The sequence below is a fragment of the Triplophysa dalaica genome, chromosome 18 (genome assembly GCF_015846415.1).
Source record: "Triplophysa dalaica isolate WHDGS20190420 chromosome 18, ASM1584641v1, whole genome shotgun sequence".
NCBI classification, from domain to species: domain Eukaryota; kingdom Metazoa; phylum Chordata; class Actinopteri; order Cypriniformes; family Nemacheilidae; genus Triplophysa; species Triplophysa dalaica.
The window spans coordinates 4,807,903-4,830,095 of NC_079559.1; the positions used below are offsets into that span (position 1 = coordinate 4,807,903).

Below are 22,193 nucleotides of genomic sequence, written 5' to 3' on the forward strand. Positions count from 1 at the left end.
CTAGATAAGGACAAATTTAAAAACTCATGATCAAAGTATTTCACATCACTCAGTTTCGAGCACTCTGTGTTCTAATACAAGCGTGGCCCTTTTCACAAGAGTCATGATGTTACCGAACTGATGTTGTAGGGAATAACAAAGAAAAAGAGTGAGAGACTGCAGGATCACTGATGCTAGAGAGAGTAAGAGGAGGAGCGTGGGTCGGATAAAAAGACGGCGAGACGGAGAGAGGCAAACAGATTATTGATGGCCTCTCCCATGGCTTTGAGTCTTGTTTTCATCCATTTGAAGTTGAAATCCGTGAAGTTTCACTGGGGGTCAAAACCTGCCACACCTCAATCCAACTTTGTTCGTTCCGTGGACTGATTTTTTATTCCTCGAATCTTCATGCTGCTCCTCTCTCTCCTAGAATCGATCTATCGCCGCGGGGCTAGACGATGGAGGAAGCTGTACCGGGTGAACGGGCACCTTTTCCAGGCCAAACGCTTTAACAGGGTAAGTTGAAGTCCTCTATAGTACTTTTTAGCCTGAAGGAAGCTTCATACTGTACTTTTAGCCTACTTTGCGATCATTGGTTCCTTTGCTCTGTTTGTGGGTGTGTGTGTGTGTGTCACATTTTGTGATCTTTTCAACAGGAAAATAGCTAATGAAACAGTCCTGTGAGGGACCGTTTCTTTTGCATTTGCAAATGTTGTACATTTATGAAAGAGAAAGTTTAGTTGTTGACAAGACAGGATACAGTATGTAACTTTGTATCTGTTATATCTGAGTATCTGTTGCTGTAAAAACTGAATATTTGTGTTGAAGGGACTGTTTTGGTGAGTAATTGTAGGATAGTTACCCCAAGGAAAATACGGAATCAAAATGTAAATTAATACTATATGTGACATATAGAAACATGTTTATTGTTTCACATGCTTTTGTTGAGGAAAAGCATATAATGGCCTACGTTAGTACACTTAATGGTGTAAAAAATGAAAAACATTTTTTCATGAATTACTCAAGTTCCAAATAAACTAACCCAACTGTTGGATTACATTAACCCAAAGAATATATGATTTATATTTGAAGTATGTTTATATTTGACCCGAAACAACCCAGCATTTGGGTTGAAACAAACCAGCAATGGATAATTTATTACCCGACTGTTGGGTTTGTCCATTTTTATGGGTTGTCCAATTATGGGTTGAAATAACCCAAATTTTTTTAGAGTGAACACAAATTAAGGTCTGATGACTCCATCATAGACAGTAACGTAACCTGCACTGAAAGTGAGTAAAGACATAAAGACTAATAGTCCATGTGACTCCAGTGGGTCATCCTTAAAGTGATATTTCACCCAAAAATTTAAATTCTGTCATCATTTACTCCTTTTGTATGGACGCAAAACCAATGCAAGTGAATGGGGTCCAATTAACAGCATTTTTCTAAATATATTTGTTTGTGTTCTGCATAAGAAAGTCATACAGGTTTGAGATGTCAAGAGCGTGAGTAAATGATGACAGAATGATAATTTTTTGGTGAACTATCACTTTAACTGTATAAAGCGACGATGACATAAGTTTAGATTAACTGTAGTAGTATCCATACATCTTTTAAATGGGAAAATGATTTGAATTTTTCCTTTTAGAAATAAAGGGATTAGTCAAGAGCTGGAACTAAACATCATTATATTGATTGCTGGAATGGGAAAGAGTTACATTACATTACATTTAGTCATTTAGCAGATGCTTTTATCTAAAGCGACTTACAAGTTGGGTAGACAATGGAAGCAATTGGGTCAAACATTAGGACAACAAAAAGCATAAAACCATCTCTCACAAAGCCTACAACAGTGCACAGAGCCAAGTTTAGTTTATCTATTTTTTTTATATTAGATATTGTAGAAAAGATATAGAAATCAGAAATGATCTGTCAGGTGCTGATGGAAGAGATGTGTTTTCAGCCGATTCTTAAAGATGGCGACAGAATCTGCTGATCTTGTAGCAGCAGGCAGATCCTTCCACAAATGTGGAACCGATCTAGAGAAGGTTTGTGACGGCGTTTTTTTTACCTTTTTGGGATGGCACTACAAGACGTCGTTCGTTTGCAGAGCTTAAGGAGTTGCTGTTACTTAGCGATGCTCTGCGTTTATTCTGCGTCCCCGGACGGTTTGTTGATCCACACCTTTTCTAGAGCAAGTCATCCTCATCTGAGAAAAAACGAAAATGCAAGAACAACATGAGTGAACGTCAGTGAGGGATAAACAGTGACTGGAAACATGAGGGACATTGTTATGCACCTGGTCTATTTTTGCAAATGCTTAAATGTCTGTTTCTTTGAAAAGGTTTCAGTACGTTATATAGATATAGAAGCTGAGAGAGAAACCTGGAGGCAGAATAAGGCTTAGAAAATGAGAGGTGATGAGCACAGCGCTGTGGCACGATGCCCTAAAAAAGCAGGTTTGTCATGTTAATGCGGTATCAATTGCTTTTCTTCAGCGAGGTCATTAATGTGTGGAATATGAGTCAAGAGCTAACTGTAAATGACAGAATCATATGAAGTCACACTCTGACTTGTGAATCTGACCTCAGAGAGGCGTTTTTGGGGCAGATATATTGAAATGCAATAATGCGCATGTCAGACTCCTGACAGGACAAATCTCTGCTTTAACCAGACGTGCATTTGAATCCATCAGTAAACGCATTTAACCAGACTAATGGTAACTGTTTAAAGGTACAGTGTGTCATTTTTGCATCATTAGCAGAGAATAGAATGGGATGGTTAAAATTATGAATGTGTTTGGAAAAGTATACTTGCTGAACACATTTTGTATACTGTATTCTGTACACAGTACACATTTTTTTTTTCTTTCCGTTCCATCACTCTTCAATGTCTTTGTCTTCTCCATAGAAACAGGTGGAGCAGAAGTAGGTCATGTACCTTCCTCCCTCTGTCCATTTTTAATGATCTTTAAAGATGTTTTCCATCCTTTTCTCTCTCTCTCTCTTTCTCTCTCTCTCTCTCTCTCTCTCTCGCTCTCTCTCTCTCTCTCTCGCTCTCTCTCTCTCTCTCTCTCTCTCTCTCTCTCTCTCTCTCTCTCTCTCTCTCTCTCTCTCTCTCTCTCTCTCTCTCTGCCGCTCTCATGTCAAAAAGTAGTGTACAACCACATGAACATATATTTTGGAAAAAAAGCCCATGATAGAGTTGGCATTTGTGTAAAATATCATATTTCTACGGTCTAATGTCCGACTCTTTGTGTTTATTTTTGCATGTAACACAATCATTTCGCAAACAATGCAGATGCATTTCAAAGCCTCCAGAAGTTTATTTTCCTGTTACCCGCTGGAACGACAGAAACGTGCACGATTTACTGAGATTATGTTAGCTGGCTTGGGCTGTTTTTGGCTCCTCGATAAAACAAACGCTCTGGAGATCCGTGTTGTGTTTGAGAAGGTAAAGCGAAGCAGATTTTCCTCACATTTGAGTCGGGAGTTCACAGGGATTCATTTATGATGTCATAAATATTGAAAGTGACAGCTGTCGTGGTGGTGGTGATGATGGAGGTAGCAGATGTGGTGGATCAGACGGATCGCCTGAGCTTTGGAGCGAAATTAAAGAGCTGATCCGGCACCTGTGATACGAGAAACAGGCCAAAAATACAGTGAATTGTTACTGGGCCCTTAACAAATTTTGAAAGATTTTATCGGGACATCATGAGATCAGACCTTCACTGTAGTGACTGTACTGTATTTTTGTAGAGATATAAGATTGCAGATGGATGTTTTAAAGAGGAGATCAGACTACAAAACAGTAAACTTGTCTACAGACGGTGTTTAGCGTTGATTTTCTTAACCTCTAAGAAAACAAAGTGGTCGTTTCAAGTTACTTACATTACGTGCTGGATTTGGACATGCGCAAACTCTAAATGATCACAAAGTTAAGCTGTTTTAATAGTGTGTGTGTGTGCGTGTGTGTTTGTGCATGCGTGTGTGCGTGCATGTGTGTGTGTGTGTGTGTGGTAATGCAGTGAGATCACTTCCAGGCACTTCACTCATCATAGCTCTTCTCAGGACACGATCGATAATAAAACAAACTTGTTTTATCTTCTCTTAGCCGACTGACCTGCTTTTTCAACAGTGTTGTTACAGATAACAAACGCTCAACAGAGATCTTTACACCTCCAGTCATTAATAACAACTTATCTCTTCTTTATATTATTTATATATATAAATAAATAAAATAATAATAATAAATAAAAACTGTTCGGTCACAAGCATTGTCCAAATATCTTTCTCGATGTTCAACCAAACAAAGAAATGTATACAGATTTCATTTGTGGGTGCACTATTCCTTTAAACGTACAAATGCTAAATTGAAAATGTAATAGATAAAAAACATTTCTGTGATGGTTATGTTTGGGTAGGGATGTTTAAAAACACACGTTTGTGTATTTGCATGTGGATCAGTTGTTTAAGGGCTCCTGGCCAAATGATGATCACTCAGTACAGTGTAATTGGAGATCCATGCCGGATATATCATCTGGGACATCTCAGGTGAGTTCTCCTTTAAACTCACTAATGATCAGTGAAGTCCAGCACTGATGTGATTTAAGGGTGTGGAGTCGTTGCCAAACTGCAAGGGAAGGGACATAACCAAACCCTTTCTCTAAGCCATAGGAAATCTTTCGTATGATCATACCTGAAAACCCATGCGCATCTACCCTAGAGTTTTTGGGCTGATGGGACTGCGGGTGTCTCTGTTAGCGGTGAGCTCTGCCTCTCTGTAGGGATTCACAGATGATGTCACTTCGAATAGCTTCAGGTCCTTATAATTATCATCAGTGTCCCAGTTATGGCTTGGGCGTGTGTGTTTGAATCCCTTGTCTCTCTCTGCGCTTTCCTCTGCTTCTTATTTAAAAAATGTTAAGTTGCAAAATGGAGACCGATTCATCGGTCCGGCTGCGCAACTTTTGCTTTATACTTGAATTTGTGAATCGGGTCATTTTTAACCATAGCTTTACCTTTTCATCCAGTGTCAGGCATTCTGTATGTTTTTTCCAGTGGTCGTGACACAACAAACAAAGTTTTAATAGTTGACTTGTACATCAAAGCATCAGCAGTTTTAAATCCACTTCTTTCTGTGCATTTCTATGATATATGTGCTTTATCTGGGACATGTGTAGCACGTGCTCGGTTGTAATGGACATGTTCACTTAGATGATTTAGCTACGGACAATTGGTCAGGATGAAAGTTTGACCCATGGCTGTGAATGGACACCTGATTTGCACAGAGTTGATGCGTTTCAAATTGGTGCCGAAACTAATGGTTTCACTTATGTTTGCTTTGCAGCACTGCTCGATATAGTGTCAAAAAAGTCAATTTTGTTGGGATAAGAAATAAAGAAAGAACTAATAACTTATGAACAATATCATGTAAGAAAACAAAAGGAAGAGTGCATAAGAGGTTTCTTGTTTTTATGGTGTTTTTTTGCTACTTTCTAGTCAGATTTATAAGCATTTAACCTCAATTACATAAACTGAACACCTGATGTGAGCAGGAGGCGAATGTAGGTCACTTGCCAGTCTTGAGGACCTTATAAGTAACATAGAAATCTTCTCACATCATCACAGACAAATCGCCAGTTTAAACCAAGAACAATATTATATTGATAACTATATAAGCAGCCACACCAACGGATGATAACACTGTTTATTAGAAGACTGCACATGATGGAGCGATGTGATTGTGAGACGCGATGAATAAAAACAATAGATCCCCATGAAGCCTTTCACAGTGCGTATGATCAATTGCTTGTCTGTTAAAGGGGTGCTGCCATAGTGTTTCATGCATTTTTACTTCTTTATAATGTTAAACGTGCTGGCTTCTCATGATTAATGCTTAACAGGGTCAACTTGTCAAAAAACGAGTTGGATGTATGACGTAATATTTCTGTGCTAGATAAACTCCCCCAGCATTTGCATAGGTTTTGGAAAGTTTAATATAAACGGTGGATATAACGCTGGATTTGCAGATCGTTTAATACTGATAGATGGAGCGGTCCCAGCAATAAATGATGCCGGTCATGAACCGCACGTGGTAAATGAAACTGGGTCATACGTCTGTGTTTTTTTTGGCAATCAGTGCCATACGTGCAGGTACACAACACAAACTTAAAGTGAATCAACAGGGATCATGCGATGATGTATTGTGTGCTCGTGCTGTAGTCCCGCCCCCTGCACGTCTTCAGGAGGTCGTCTGTTTTCGGAAATAATCATACGTGTCAGTCTTTTATAAATTTGGGCAAACTAAAGACTCTCCAAAGAAAGGAAGTATGCAATCCTACTCTATAGGTACTCAAGATGGAGAGTAGTACTGCGTGTGTTACATCCCCTTTATTGAAAGATATGCATTTTTTATGTAGGAGTGAGATCATGCCTGTCCTGCTGTTAGGGAGCCCCCCGGTGGCCATCATATCACATGTTCATCATTTCTAATGTGAACATTGATCACTCATGATATTGCACATGTCCTTCTGTGCTTTATTGATGTTTCAGGGGACGTTTTCTAGTTTATACTGTATTATTTATTGCTTTTCTGTCACACAAACAATAGTCACATGTTTTACTGTAGTAGGGAGAGTGTCTTTATGTGCAGACAAACGTAGTGCCAATGTATAGAGTTAAAAGACTTGAATTTTATTTGCCTAATATTGTTGATATTTATGTTTCAATGATGGCTGTACATGCATTTTTTCATTGTTTGTTGTAAACAGTTAAGATCCACTTACATTTAAAATGTTTTGACTGCTTAAACCGGCCATAGATAATGATAGTCTGACTTCAATAATCACCTCCTTCTCTCTCTCTCTCTCTCTCTCTCTCTCTGTCAGAAAGCGTACTGTGGCCACTGCAGTGAGAGGATATGGGGACTGGGGCGTCAGGGGTACAAGTGTATCAACTGCAAGCTACTGGTCCATAAACGCTGTCACAAGCTCGTCCCTCTGACCTGTCATAGGCATATGGTGAGTCAACTGTTTAACACATTTTTGTTTATAAACTCACTACCAGACCCATATAATAATCCTTTCTTTGATCAATTCTTCTTGACATTTTTTTTTAAATCTTGGCCGTTGAAGCCTGTGATAATTGATGGAAATAAAACATTCTGAATCGATGTGAGACTTCTGTAAAACTTGCCCCTCATAGTCCTGTTGTTAAAGTCTGTTACAGTGTTTTGAAGATCGACCTTCTGGAATTTGTCAGACGATAATGCTGTCTGTGTCAGTATTGATTCTGTAACAAAGAGAATTCACACAATGATGAAATCACAACCAGGAAATGCATCTTGTGATCTTGTGTTTAGAAAGGGTATATTGTAAGGGTTTTTATATTTAACATGAAATGCTCTTATTTACTTATTTAAGGGATGCTTCACCCAAAAATGAAAATATTGACAGAGAAAGATATTTAGAAGTGTGCTTGTAACCAAACAGTTCTTGGCCACCATTGACTCTCATGAAAACTTCCATACTTTATCATTTTTCTGTTTAAAGAATGTAGCACAGCAAGCAGTTCTCGGGCACTTTTTACTACCATTGTAAATTTTCCTACTATGGTTGTCAATGGTGGTTAAGAACTGTTCGGTTATACGCATTTGTCCAAATATCCTGTGTTCAACCAAGCAAAGATTTGGAACAACCCGAGAGTAAATGATGAATTTTATTTTTTGTGTGAACGAAACCTGTTTTTTATAGGTTATCAAATTTCCTAAGATAATTTGTTTTATTGTTTTTGTTGTGGTTTTAAAAGTAAAAAACGAACTAGAATAAAACAATAGGGCTAGGTTTCAAACATTGAGCAGCACTATTAAAACTGCTTTTGTAAAGCAAAATTGTATTGTATTTGAACAGAATATCGAGTTGGCAATAATATAGGATGGAACCACCAAAATTTGGATGAAAATGTGACTGTGACTTTGGTTAATACTGTTTTCTTTCATGCCTCTGCTCTTGATTATTTTAGAAAATAATAAACAATGTTTCAGTGGTGGAAAGTACATTTTAACACTGGATGAATTAAACATATGACTTTTGTTGTGAATGTAGTACATATACAGTAAGAGCACTAATTTGGCTGACCATCACGGCATCTTTCTGTTTGCGTCTCTCTTCTTCTGCAGGATCCAGTCATGCCATCACAGGAGCCGTTGGTAGACGATGATAAAAGTGGCGAGGAAGTGGAGCTCCCCCCTGAGGACCCTGAAGAAACAGACTCAAGTAGGTCTCCGTCCCCCCTTGTGTTTTTTTATGGGTATTGGGGTCATTCTCTCCTCTGTCAGAGGGCACTGAGGACTGTAGACAGACTCTGTAGTACATCAGGTCTCGGCAAAGTCAAGTCGACCCAGTTAAAGGGAAGTGGTCTAATCTGGTCTGTGTCTCCCCCTGCTGGGGTTTGAAGGTATAGCAACACTGGCTGAAACAATGCCGTGGATTGCCGACAATGTAGATGGGGTAGTGTTCAACAGGTCTTTAAATTCTATTCGCTGATGATAATAGTTAACGATACAAAGATACTTTGAAATAAAGCATTTGTAAGATAAAAATAGTTTATGGGGTCTAACCTAATTAACCTGTTCTCTCTCTCTCTCTCTCTCTCTCTCTCTTTTGTCAGTTCCAGTCCCTTTCTTAGCGCACAACCGAAAAGTAGAGAAAGCTGAAGGTGATGCAGAGGTAAGAAACAGATCATGACTCATCATCACAGTCAGGCGAGTCCCACTCACACTGTGTCTGTGATGGATTGTGTTTGTTTACATGACTCGAAATAGATTTTTAGAGTAAGACATCAATTCATTTTAAGTACATTTTAATACTCTAAAAGCCATAACCATCCCTGAATGGTTTGCTCATCCCTGGTTTATCTTTGCTGCCTTAATAGTGGCTTTGTCAGCTAGGCTTAAACAAGCTAAAACAAGGCTTAGGTTGTGCTTTTTTTGAGCAGGAATATAGTTTATATGATTGCTTTTCAGGATGTGAAAATTAAAACATAACTATTAAAAACTCTGTATGAATGCAGGCTAAATAATGTTAGTCTTGTTTGAGATATTTTCACACTGAGGGTTCTTCTTTGTTTGTGTGTGTGTCTATAGGATCTAAAGGCGGTGGTTGATGGTCTCGAGGGGATTCAGATCTCTCAGTGTCTCGGCTTGGGAGACTTTGACCTGATCCGTGTTATTGGGAGGGGCAGTTACGCTAAAGTGCTACTGGTCCGACTGAAGAAGAATGAACAGATTTATGCCATGAAGGTGGTGAAGAAAGAGCTGGTCCACGATGATGAGGTAACAGACTGTTGCCATGGTGATGATGATTAAAGGCAGGGCTGCTCCGATGTCCATTCAGTTATACGTTTAATATACACATCTGTGATTAATGTCTCAAGTACATTACATCCCTGCTGATGTTGCAGCCCAAACATGCTTTATAATAGAAGATTCTGTTGATTTTAAAAACCACCAGCGGAGGGTGCTGTTGGATTGTGCTTGTTTTAAATTGTTAGAATGAAAATCCTCCCATCCCGGGCTGTCAGATAAGATCAGTTTTGGTTATAAATTTTTGCTAGTTTCAAGCATTTTTAGGAGCGAAAGTAAACTAATAACTCTTAAATCATTATTTATTCATGCTTCGTAAGGATGAAACTTAAAGGGATAGTTATCATCCCCATTTCATTTCAAAGAACTATCCCTTTGTGAAAGACAACAGCCAATGAAGCACTGAAGAAATCAGCAAATTATAAGATTACCTCAAAAAAAACAGTTTAAACCAACAAAAAAGAGCAGACCAACTTGTTTACACTGGTTTAAGTACCTGATAGCCGATACTTTTAGCAAAGCAGCACTATTTTGCTCTAGCACAGTGGTGAAGTTTATTTGGGGTTGAGACCTACAACCTTTTTGTTATCAGCTCTCATCTTGTCCTCTCACTTGCATAGTAGATGAATATGTTTTGTATCTTCTATCTGTGTATTCTGTAACTTTAGCCGTTTGTGGGTTTCAGAGTTATTATACATGCGCTTATGTTGTATATTGCACATAACATAACGTTATAAACTACTGTGGAAAGGCACGGCGATCCCTGTCTCAGAGATAATCTCCTCACTTAGGCTGGTGTGCAGCTCCCCTCTGCATGCCAGGACCACCGTGGTGGGAGCTGTAAGAATCATATGCGAATTTGAGGCGTAAAGTTCTGCTATAATAAGCTTTGATGTCATAAACAGGGTTCTGAGCGTAGAAGACACTGCAGACTGCCGCAGACTTCTGGGACTGTACGGCATCGCTTCTCTGCTGCGATCTAGTTATAGCGAACATTAAGTGTGTCAGGCGTCTAAAGCTTAGTTTTGTGAATAAGATGTATTCTAAGTTTAGCTTTTATTTCAATGATTTCATTTAAATACTTACATAGTATGTACTCTGTTTCAGCTTATTTAAAGAGAAAGTACACCCCAAAATGAAAATTCTGTCATCTAATACTCATCTTCGTGTTGTTTCATAATTGAATAAATGTATTTGTTCTATTGAACACAAAGAAGATATTTAGAATAATGTCTGAAACGAAACCGTTCTGAGTCACCATTGACTACCATAGTTGTTTAATTTCCTACTTTGAAAGACAATAGGCCGCCAGAACCAGGGGCGATTCCAGGTTTTTAATATTAGGGGGGCTCAGCCCCCTAATATATTTATAGCCACTATCTAAGCACCACATACTGTATTCATACTAAAATCATTGAGAAAGAATTAGCAGAATAAAGACAAGATATTGTTATTCAAATGAATATCACATTAATCGGTCAACTGCATTATTTATAATTTAAAGTGACAACAGCAGCCACAAATCCATATAATAAATGTCACAATCAACTGTTGACTCATTATTTAGTTGAAGGAATTAATTTATATGATGATTCCCTGCCATTCATTCTGATTTGTACAACCGCTGTCACTCCCGTGCATGACTTTGTGTTCATCCATCACATCCACAATATGTTTTAAATGAATAATAGCGTCTGAAAAATGACAAAGAACTTTTAGGCACACTTTTGTTTACTCAGAACTCTATTACAGAATAATGAATTACTCCGTCCGCCCGTCGTCTTTCCGGGGCTCTCAAAACTACAGTCAGCTCTCTATAACTAGGTGCAGGATAATAAAACTTCATGAATGACAGATTTCTGTGCGCTACAATATCATCGTTTTCTAAAGTATGCCACCATCATTGGTGTGAAGTGTTTTCATTTTGGTGGAGGTAAACAACTAACTAAGTTAACATTAGGGCTTTTCACACTGCACTTAACCCGGGTTATCTTCATTCTAAGCCCTGCTTTTAACACCGGGTTAACAAACGTTTCACACTTGTAATTTTGAAGAGTGGCTATCCCCTTATTTTACCCGGGGTTATGAAACCCTGCTCCGAAGCACCGCTGGCACCGCTTTTGCATTGTTAAGAACACTTTCGCAGGGTCAGACCCGCAATGCGGTGCCAAACTTGTGCAGTGTGAAACGAAGTGAGGGTAGAATGATACGACCAGACACTTAGCAACGGACACCCAATCCAAAAACTGATCAGCGCTTACCTCATTTCACAAGCTGTGCACAGTCACAAAGGATTTGCGAGGCGTCATTTTTCCCGAATGTGGAACAGCGCAATATTCGGTTATTTAAAGGGAGCAAGCACTATTTTTATTCAGTTTGACTCTGCAGTATTTATCCAATCAGGACTGTTGACACCGCAAATATGCAAATAATTTGGTTCCATATTAGAACCCGTTCCAAATTTCAAAGAACCAGGGATTTGATTGGACGTGTGCATTTCGATTCTGTTAATCGATTCCTGACTTTTTCAACTTGCGAACGGCAGTGAGCATTTTACCGTTGTATCTGTCTGCCAGGACCTCCGTCAAGGACGCACATACACAGTTCATTACCATCGGCACTATGAACGCAGCAACGTTCATAAGTTTGGTTAAACTGCGTGAAAAAACGTAATGTGCTAAATAATGCAGCCTGCCGCCGTTTTCATAATAAGAGTTTTAAAGAGGACTGTATAGTGATTTTAAATTCCTGTACAAATGACATAATTCATCAAAACAAATTTAAGGGGCTAAGCTAGAACTTTAGGGTTGCTAATGCCTACCTAAAAAGGGCTAGCAACGCCACTGCCCAGAAGAAGTGTGGCAAACATTCCTGCAGCTTCGTTTGTGTTTAGTGGAACAATAAAATGTATACATTGAAAGGACAATGAGTAAAAGATTACATCATTTTCATATATGAATGAACTCTCCCTTTAATGATCTGTTAAATTGGATTGTGTAAGTTTTAGTGAATGAGAGCAGGATTTGGATTGAAATAAAGTGGTACTTAGTATGTAGTAAATACACAAACTAATCCTAATCTTTCTTGAGCTCGCTCGATCATTCTGTCTCTCTATAATGAAACCTGATCTGTGTGAAAAAGCCAAACCAAACTGTACGCCTATTCAGCGCAGTGTAAACTCTGTACAGTCAAAGCTTTTGTGTTTGTGTAAACTTGGCTCGCGCAGGAATACAAAGCCACGCACGACTGCCAGCTAATGCACATGAATGAAGTTCACGAACCCCTGTACGCAGAGCAAATGTCCTTTCAGAATGACAAAGAGATGCCGTTGACCTCTGAATAGGCACTAACAGAGAGTGTAATGGTTTCCAGGAAAGCAGCGCTGCTTTGGAGAGCGTTCTCATTTACTCATTGTGTAATGTACTTCGTGTATGTTCTGCCGTCACTATTCACACTCATTACGGTCACATGAGACAACATGAAACTAATCGAAGCCATTTGGGTTTCAAGGCGAATTTGGATGTGTACAATTCATGCAATAAATTGCAGTTTGATATCCAAGTTAAGTCAATATTGTTATTGATTGTGAGTATTTTGTTGAGCCAATTCACCAGTTCTTCTAAATGCTATACGCTCTGTATATATGATGATTTTGCAGAGCGATATAAACAAAGAAATGGTTTTTTGCATATATTGTTTTTATAACATGGCTGGAATACTGTTTTGACCAATGAGGGAACAAATGTACAGATAAAATGTATACATTGAATCCAAGTTCTGAAGCGATTTTATGTTTTTATAAGCTGTTTCACTTTGATTTGAGTAGCGTTAACACGTAAATGATTTTATATACACATTTTAATTTAAACACGGCCACAACGGATTGCTTGTTTTTGTGATATCTGGCAACACAGTTTAGTTAAGACCTCCCGGTTGCCCTTTAGCCTCCTAGCAGAAGTTCATTGTCATTTTCAAGCAGAAGTTGTTGGGTAACTGAACTTCCATTGAGTTCATTGAGCGTTGTGTACATGTTGCCTAATGTTAAAGTGTTGACAGGTGACATTAAAGACAAGCTTGACTTATAAACAACACTGTGCTGTCTTAACAAAGAGGAAAATTCTTTATAATGATGCCTTAACTTACTGTCTAGACATGATTATAAAGCAAAAGTGTGAAATGCTTTATAGAAACTACCAGTCATATATTTATCATGTGTCACTGAATTCATTTCTCATGATCTTTTGAGTTTGTTAAGGATGATTTGCACACTACATAGTTCCTATTCTTCCATTTGTTATTCTTCTTTTTGTTTTTTGCACATTAAAGTGCAAAAAGTACTCATCGATTATCAGGAGGTGGCTTGTCTAAAACTATTACTTCTGTACATTGTGGTCTTGTTATATATTTATTTACATGTCTGTTTCTCTTTTGTCTTTCCTTTCTGCACTGTACATATCTTTAAAAGAAGAAGAGAAAGGTGCTTTTCTTATTTAAACATTTTTTATTCAGAGATTTGACGCCCCAAAGTGACAGCATGCATAGTACCAAATGTTTTCCTCTGTTAAACAGTCAGTAGGTCAGATTCTTCTCAGAAAACACGTGTCGGGCTTGTTTTTACAAGCACGTTTTATTTGCAGCAATAGTCCCCCAATAGAGGCGTCATGTCATGTCCTCTCCTCTAGTTCTTAGAAAACATTCAAACGTTTTGGTGTGATGTCTTTTTTCACTTCATTTTTCATCATAATTCAATCCTTTTTCTCTCTCTTTCTCTGTGTTTTTCTGGTGTAGGACATTGACTGGGTCCAGACAGAGAAGCATGTGTTTGAACAGGCATCAACCAATCCGTTCTTAGTGGGACTTCACTCCTGTTTTCAAACAGAGAGTCGGTGAGATGTGAAAATGTTTTGCCTTGAAATGTGAACCTGTGCACAATATAAAACGCAGTTATTTTATAGACAGAATGTCTCGTATCAGTGAAAAAAAAAGACAGTAACCAATCACAAATGAGTATTAGGTTAGTAGACACATTAAAACTGCATAACAAATGTCTTCTCCTCTGTTCAGCTTGTTTTTAGTGATCGAGTATGTGAATGGAGGAGATCTCATGTTTCATATGCAGAGGCAGCGGAAGCTTCCTGAGGAACATGCACGGTATGTCAGCTTCTTTTAGCCACGCTCTTTTTTTCATCACCATTAATGAGAGTTTAGATTTGGTGGTAACACTTTACAAGAAGGTGCTTTTAGTTATCATGAGTAAATGCATTAGTTTAAATCAGCTAACAATGAACAATTTTGTTTTTCGGCATTTATTAATCCTTATTAATGTTAGTTCCTGTCAATACAGTTATTCATATTAGTTCTCAGTGCATTAACTAATGTTAACAGTGACAACGTTTGATTTAAATAAGGATTTAATAAATGCTAAAAGTTGCAGGTATTAAGCATAATCAATTAAGTTTTTATAATGTATTATTTATTTATATTGTTATATAAATAGGATCATTTTTGTATTTATATATTTTTTAGTGTTTTTTGTAACATAAAAGACATTATATATAACAAAAGTTATCTCATATTGGAACCAAACTCTTCATATATATATATATATATATTGCAAATTTATTAGCTATTACTTATTTATTTATTTTATTTATATTCCTATACAGTTACTTTAAAAAAAATCTTTCTAGTTAATATTTACGAAAAGACTAAAATTAGAAATGTCGCCTTGGCAAAAAACAGAAAAAAAATTCAAATGTATTTTTCAGGCCTGAATTTGATTTGATTTTAATTAACAGAAATTGCAAAGAAATGTGACGTAATGCACCAAAAGTATAGGCTGAACACACAGTGAAGAGTTTTTTTAAGGTCTTTTAAAATAGTTTACAATCAAAGTGCTTTTAATTATGCATTTACTTTCTACATTTATGAATTTTTAACTTTTATCCACCAAAGCGACTTTCAGTTTATTTATATATGAGTTTCATAAGTATTATTCTGGGAATCAAACCCACAAAGTTAAACTTATTAACACAGATGTAAATAAACAACAGTCAATTTGCAAAAACAGATACTTCCATTATTTTTTTTTCCCAAATCATGTTTTTATTGTGTTAGTTAGCTGTATTTTTTAATTATTATTACTTAATCAAAACAGTCCCAACTGCAGTTTGATTGATATTAATTGGAATGCACAATAAAAAAAACACGCAAGAGATCTCTTTGTGCAAATGAACCCTCTTATAGCATGATTGATTTGATGATTTTTAAACCTCGCCCTTGTGTGCACACTACACCAGGTTTGAATGCAGTTGTCATGCGCTGCTGTTAGAGTGTAAAAGTCTTTGTAAGCGAAATGATTCCTCAGTGAATCCTGTTACAGCAGCTGATCAGAGAAGCTGTGTAATACCACTTTCACACGTCTGATAACTGAGATCAAACACGGTTTAATTAGGTGAGTCAAGCGCACCCCCAACCTGCCCTATCAATATGCGCCCTGCACACCACTCATATGCAAATCAACATGCTAATTACAGCAAATGAGCCTAAATATTCATGAGCTGCTCCTAAAGGTCCCACGAGCCCTTGCTGCGAGTCGACGTGAAACGATCGCCAGAGCGCCACGTTGTGAAATCCGAATGGAAATGTCATGACTGATTTTTGCTACTTGGAGCACCTTTCACTCTTTTATCTTCGTGTTTGAAACTCAAACTTCACTGTTCCCTTGTCGTTCAGATGGATATGTTTCCATTTAGGTTTCCAAACTTGTTCATTGAAGCTTATTTAAAGGGATAGTTCACACCAAAATGAAAATTCTGTCATGAATTACTCTCTAGTTCCAAACCTGTATAAGTTTCTTTGAAGAAAGATATTTTGAAGAATACTTTTAACCAAACATTTCTTGGCCACCATTGACTATCATGGTAGGAAAAAATGACAAGTCACAATATCTTCTTTTGTGTTCAACAGAAGAAAGAAATTTAAATGCACATTTTCCTACTTTGGTAGTCAATGTTGGCCAAATAGAAATGTGTGAGAATTCTCTGTGTACATCAGAACAAAGAAATGTATACAGATGTGGAACAACTCGAGGGTGAGTAAATGAAGACAGAAGTTAATATTTTGGGTAAACTGTCCCTTTAAATCATTCAATATTTTTTTTATATGATGATGTTGGATTCATGGCATTTCATCCTTCTTTATCTCGTACCTGTATGTCTATTGATCACTAGTCAATTTTTTGACTTTCTCCTGCAGATTTTATGCTGCTGAAATTTGCATCGCTCTTAATTTTCTGCATGAGAAGGGCATCATTTACCGGGATTTAAAACTGGACAATGTACTGTTGGACCAAGATGGCCATATCAAACTTACAGACTATGGCATGTGCAAGGTACATCCTACTAACATGACGTTCTATATTTATACTATCTGCTTATAGCCACAGCGTAAGTTACGTGAAGTCATTTTTCCATCATTGTAGGAGGGAATCAGACCAGGTGACACCACCAGCACTTTCTGTGGGACGCCCAACTACATCGCCCCAGAAATCCTAAGAGGGGAGGATTACGGTAGGTGCAGGTTGATTGATAAATGTTGTTTTTAAAGGTGGTGTAGTATAATCGTATTTCAGAGAAATTGTGCACCAAAATAAATCTCTTTTACTTACTCTACTCTTTATTCCTCTCTGTCAGGGTTCAGTGTAGACTGGTGGGCCCTGGGCGTGCTCATGTTTGAAATGATGGCAGGCCGATCCCCCTTCGATATCATCACTGACAATCCCGACATGAACACAGAGGAATATCTCTTCCAGGGTAAGATCATTGGACCTTCACAGCCAAAAAAACACAATCATATTTTACACTCTCTAGACAGCTATAATCTATCATTCACATTTAATGCATCCATTTGTTAATCTTTGCTTATGTTAGTTAAGGTAAATAAAATTGCTCATGTTAGTTCATTGTTCATTAACTATGCAACAAGTTCAACCTTATCTTTTTAATGTATCGTTTCATTTAGACTGTAAACAGTCTTTTATTGATTCCCTAGCAAAAAAAAAGGAGCTGTTTCTGTAATAAATCTGTGGTCGCACATTAATCCGTTGATGCTTCGGATTCCTGAATCAGTAAATAAACTTGAAAGGAATCTATATCTAATTATACACAAGTGAGACGTTCCTGGCATCTTAATCCATTTTTGTCATTCCCTTATTAGACATTCTTTAATCCCCCTGCTCCCTACTTCCCTTCCATCTCCAGGACAGAGACTGCATGGTCATCTGCTTCTCTGTCTGTTTTTTAGCCCTCCCGCCGCGAGGTCAGCGTGCTTCTGGATCCCTCTCGTTCACACTCACACACGCGCAACATGAATCTGGATCTCTGTAAAACCGGAACTCTGTTCCCTCCATCACAACCTCAGTCCATCCATATGCTGCAGCGCCGTCCCGGTCCAACTTCCCCCCGGCCGCCCCCGCCATCGCTTCGCCGCCCACCCAGAAACAGGGCAGATGCCGCCACCGGCGAGCCAACATTTAGCCACTTTTGGGCCGGCGTCCAAACCGCGTCACAGCAGCAGGGCAGAGACCTAGCGAATCCTAAATCCCTTTAGTTTTTCATTTGGAAAAGAAAACATACAGGGGACGTGGCATTTAGAGAGGAAAGATAAACGCTCGTAGCTCATAGATGAAATTTAACAGGCTTTTCTTCTGGATGCCTGCCCAAGACACGCAAATCCAAAAAACGCAGGGATTGAAAAGCAAATATGGGAGATATTGAAAAGAAACATTTGCTCCGTTTTATGTTTTGTGGGGTGTTTTAAATCCACTTAATACCGAGACAACATTTTGTGAATTTATAGAAATAAACATGGTGGTGGGAAAATCTCTTTAGTCTTTGATGGAATATTGAAGGGTTTATTCAGGCGGCTGTATGGTGTGTGTGTATGTGTGGGTATGTGTGAGAGATTACGTGTGTGTGTGGGTTCAAGCATGTCTGTCTCACGCCGCTGCACGTCACGACTGCCATCCTTGGTGTAAGTGACTCATACTCTTTGCTCTTCTTTGTGTTTTTCTGTTTCAGTCATTTTGGAGAAGCCGATAAGGATTCCGAGGTCATTGTCTGTTAAGGCGGCGAGCGTGCTGAAAGGTTTTTTGAACAAGGTGAGAAGGTGAACTGGCGTTTCTCACACAATGCATTTATATCCGTTTACCGTCACTGTAGAGAGACACAGCTGACATGTTTCTGCACATTTGGGGTTAAAATGTGTAAAATTGTATTCTTTTAGATTGGCCTGTGTAACATGGCAATGGCGAAATGAAGGTTTGAAATGAAATGATCAAATGTGCGCCTTGAATTCAGTGCAAGTTGGATAAAGGCATCTGCCAGATGCATGAATGTAAAATAAAGGCAGAATCTTTTTAATAGAGGTCGACTGTGAGCTTCCAGGATTTTTAGTATGGTACACCGACCTGTGGCTTTATATTATTTTAACTTCTTTATTATCGAATTTCTTGTTAAATCGCAAAGTAAAATAAGGCCAATTAGAGATGTTGCAGTTACCATGGAAACAAGACTGTGAGTTTTGCTTTTAGTGGAGGCTAAGTTATGGCTTTTCAAAAAATGAAAAATCTGTCTTATTTACTCGCCCTCGAGTTGTTCCAAATCTGTATACATTTCTTTGTGCGGATGATCACAGGGAACGATATTTGGAAGAATATCGATAGTAGGAAGAAGATATTTTAAAGAATGTAGGAAAGCAAACAGTTCTGGTGATCTTTTGAGTACCATTGAGTACCAATGCAAGCTATAGAAGAACCCCATTTGCGTGTCTGTCTGTGTTCTGGTCTAATTTAATCTATGAATAATAAAGTGTCTTCCTTTAATATACAAGACAAATTGGCGCCGGGGTTTCTCAAACTCGATAAGAGACTGTTATCGGTCAGTTTAGTTGTTGCCTGATTCATTTGGATTAAAGGAGTGTGGAACAGCAGTCACTGACAAACCCCTGGACCCTCATCTAACCAGTACAAGAATAACAGACACAGTAATAGTTTTTATTGTATTTTTATGCACAAAAGCAATTCTCTGTTTTAGATCTGACTTTTGGAAGATATGCTATTAACACATATTTTCTGTTCAGGACCCAAAAGAGAGGCTGGGTTGCCAGGTTCAGACCGGATACACAGATATCAAGTCTCATACGTTCTTCAGGAGTATAGACTGGGACCAGGTAAGCATATGTGGCTTCGTTTCTTTTTTATAGGGGAAATTATTTGGGGTGAGAGGAAGAAAACGTCTCCCACATGTTAAATTTTAGACCTGAATTTTTTTGTATGTTCTTCTAAATCGTTTAAGATAGATTTTTGATCTTGGATTGGCAAGTTAGTTTTTTTCTTAAGACCAGTACATTTTCCCTTTAATTTACGGACATATCCGTTAATGCTTGAATGGAATTTAATGCATTGCAAAATGTAAGATAAATGCGTAAAAAAGTGCAACTGTAAAAAAATGAATATTTAGATCATTTATTTTAGAGTGTAGTGAGTGGTCAGACAGGTGGGTGCTTGCATCAATATAAAAACCCAGCAGACAAAATTAAAGAGAATATCAAATGAGATTCAGCTATTGCTGAAACGCCACAAGTTGAAGAGAGGATGATAATTGGTCTGGTATCGCTGATGAGCACAATGCTGAAACATTGAAGTCAGAGATACATACAATATTCACGAGCTGGAGAAAACGCTGTGTGTGTGCAATGGATGAATTAGTATGTACAGTATTAGGAAGAAGACTTGAGATGAAGAGAGGTTAGAAAATATGAATAGGTAAACAGTAAGTGAAAAAGAATATATGATAGAGTTAATGTTAATTCATTTCACATCTTATCCATTTAAAGTTTTTTGTAATTCATACTTTTATTCACTGTATTTTTGACGGAAAAAGCCTTTCACTGAACATTTTTGACAATTTTATAAACAATCCCGTTCATACCCTTTAAATACATAAAAGTTTTTTTCTTTTTCAACTTGCATAAAAGGGTAGAAAGAAAGGTTTCTATCTCACAACTCCATCTCAGACTTGCTTCACAGACGTCGTGGTCGCCATAGAGCTGCTCTCTGTCTCATTTTAAGAGCTGTGATTGTGATTTAATGTTTGCTGGTCGTGTATAATGCGTGTTTTCTCAAGGAGCACTCAGGACGTCGCCAACACGGAAATGAAATGATGCGCTCACTAATGTGTAATGCTTTAATTGCTAGGATTTTCCGCCACTTTGCTAGCTCAACGGATGAGTTTGGACACACCACAGGCTTCTCTAATGAATGAGTTTACGCTACACATTTGCTCAAGAATGAATGAACGCATTAATGTGACGTTCAGCTGAAGCACATCGCCTGTCTGGACTGTTGCCGTGTCGGAATCAACGCTGACATTTGAAAGTTTTTGCTTATTTGCTTCTTTTAAAAGTCGCATTTGCTCTGTGATTTCTTTAAGCTCTTCAGTTCAATGATTGATGGTATGTATGTGTGCGTCTGGCGCCTGTCTGTGAACATTCATCTTTCACCGTTATTAAATATTAACATGCCACAAATAGATAACACAAATATTTAAGGGTTTGCTCATTGCTTTTGGGCCCACGAACGAATGAATTCTTAAAGCAGACAATATACACATCAACCAACACAAAGAATTAAATTCTACTTTTACAGTTTTGGGTTTTTTGACCAAATTTGCTCGAATGATGTGAAGTTTTCTTATTCTTAACGTGACCGTTATATGACAAAAATAGATGGTTTCTGTTCGGTCCAATACAAATATTCTCTTAGGGATGCATCATTGATAGCTCACCCATGTACAGTACAAGGGAAATGTTGAGCGTTGTGACTATTTTACCAAGGTTACAACAGAAACGAAGAATGAAAAGAATAAAGAGTCAGAGAATGGAATGAGAGATGCTTTACTGTTCTTTAGGGCCTCGTGATTTACACAGCGAGAGACTGAAGGGGGCCAGAAGAGAGTGGGAGAGAGAGTTGAGTAAGGCTGATGATGACAGTGTGAGGCAGATTTCTGAAGAGAGGGAAAAGAGTGAAAAAGACTTGAATGAAGAGAGGAAGATGAGTTTAGACGGTGAGAGACTAAGTGGGAGAGAGTGAGAAAAAAGAGAGAGACAAATGAGAAAAGGGAGGTGGTAACAGGGTGGGAAGGGATGAATGACAGTGGGAGAGGGACCGAACGTTGATAAAGATGGTGTAAATATTCAGAATCCTCCTCACACCGTCTGCGGGGTGGGCTCTCGTCAGTCTCAGTGACGATAGCATTCAACACAGATTTAGCAGAGGAGGCTGGACAGGAAGTTTATATCTGAAGCCAGAGCAGAATGTTTAAAAGGTTTGGCATATTCTGTTAGAATTAAACATGGTCTCTCTGAAACTAAAGAACACATGAGTTCATTGACATTGCATGAGCTTGAGCAGATAGACACTGAATGCTCTTGTGCAATTTCTTAATTTTCTTAGTGTATTACCCTGAAAAATATGTATTTTAAAACAACAGGTTCGAATATATAGGTATTTAATTGACTAAATAAGGTTCTCTAGCATCTAGACGTCTTGCTAAAAAAATATATATATATTAAAGGGACAATACACTCAAAAATAAAGATTCTATCATAATTTACTCACTGTAAAGTTGTTTCAAATCTGTATACAATTTTTTGTTCTGATGAACACAGAGAAAGGTATCTGAAAGAATGCTTATATCCAAACAGTTCTTGGACCCCATTGACTACCATAGTAGGAAAAATTACTTTCGAACACAAAAGCAGATATTTCGAAGAATGTAAAACAGCAA

The 22,193-nt window shown here is 38.0% G+C and overlaps 1 protein-coding gene and 1 long non-coding RNA gene across 6 annotated transcripts in view; one reads left to right on the top strand and one right to left on the bottom strand.

Moving 5' to 3' along the window:
* Positions 1–22,193, top strand: part of prkcz (protein kinase C, zeta) — a 71,353-nt gene that overhangs the window by 38,894 nt on the left and 10,266 nt on the right. For all 5 annotated transcript variants that reach the window (XM_056772359.1, XM_056772360.1, XM_056772363.1 and 2 more), the window contains 12 exons: positions 410–495; positions 6,872–7,003; positions 8,161–8,257; positions 8,652–8,710; positions 9,127–9,315; positions 14,134–14,231; positions 14,410–14,496; positions 16,603–16,738; positions 16,829–16,916; positions 17,040–17,159; positions 18,426–18,505; positions 19,486–19,575. In XM_056772359.1, coding sequence (XP_056628337.1) covers positions 410–495; positions 6,872–7,003; positions 8,161–8,257; positions 8,652–8,710; positions 9,127–9,315; positions 14,134–14,231; positions 14,410–14,496; positions 16,603–16,738; positions 16,829–16,916; positions 17,040–17,159; positions 18,426–18,505; positions 19,486–19,575 — 1,262 coding nt within the window. The remainder of the gene's footprint in view (positions 1–409; positions 496–6,871; positions 7,004–8,160; positions 8,258–8,651; positions 8,711–9,126; positions 9,316–14,133; positions 14,232–14,409; positions 14,497–16,602; positions 16,739–16,828; positions 16,917–17,039; positions 17,160–18,425; positions 18,506–19,485; positions 19,576–22,193) is intronic.
* The window catches only part of LOC130439811 (uncharacterized), a 29,625-nt gene continuing 21,630 nt past the window's right edge, over positions 14,199–22,193 (bottom strand). Inside the window, exons 2-3 of the long non-coding RNA XR_008909500.1 lie at positions 17,015–17,174; positions 14,199–14,267 (exon numbers count right to left, since the gene is read on the bottom strand). This is a non-coding gene — a long non-coding RNA (uncharacterized LOC130439811). The remainder of the gene's footprint in view (positions 14,268–17,014; positions 17,175–22,193) is intronic.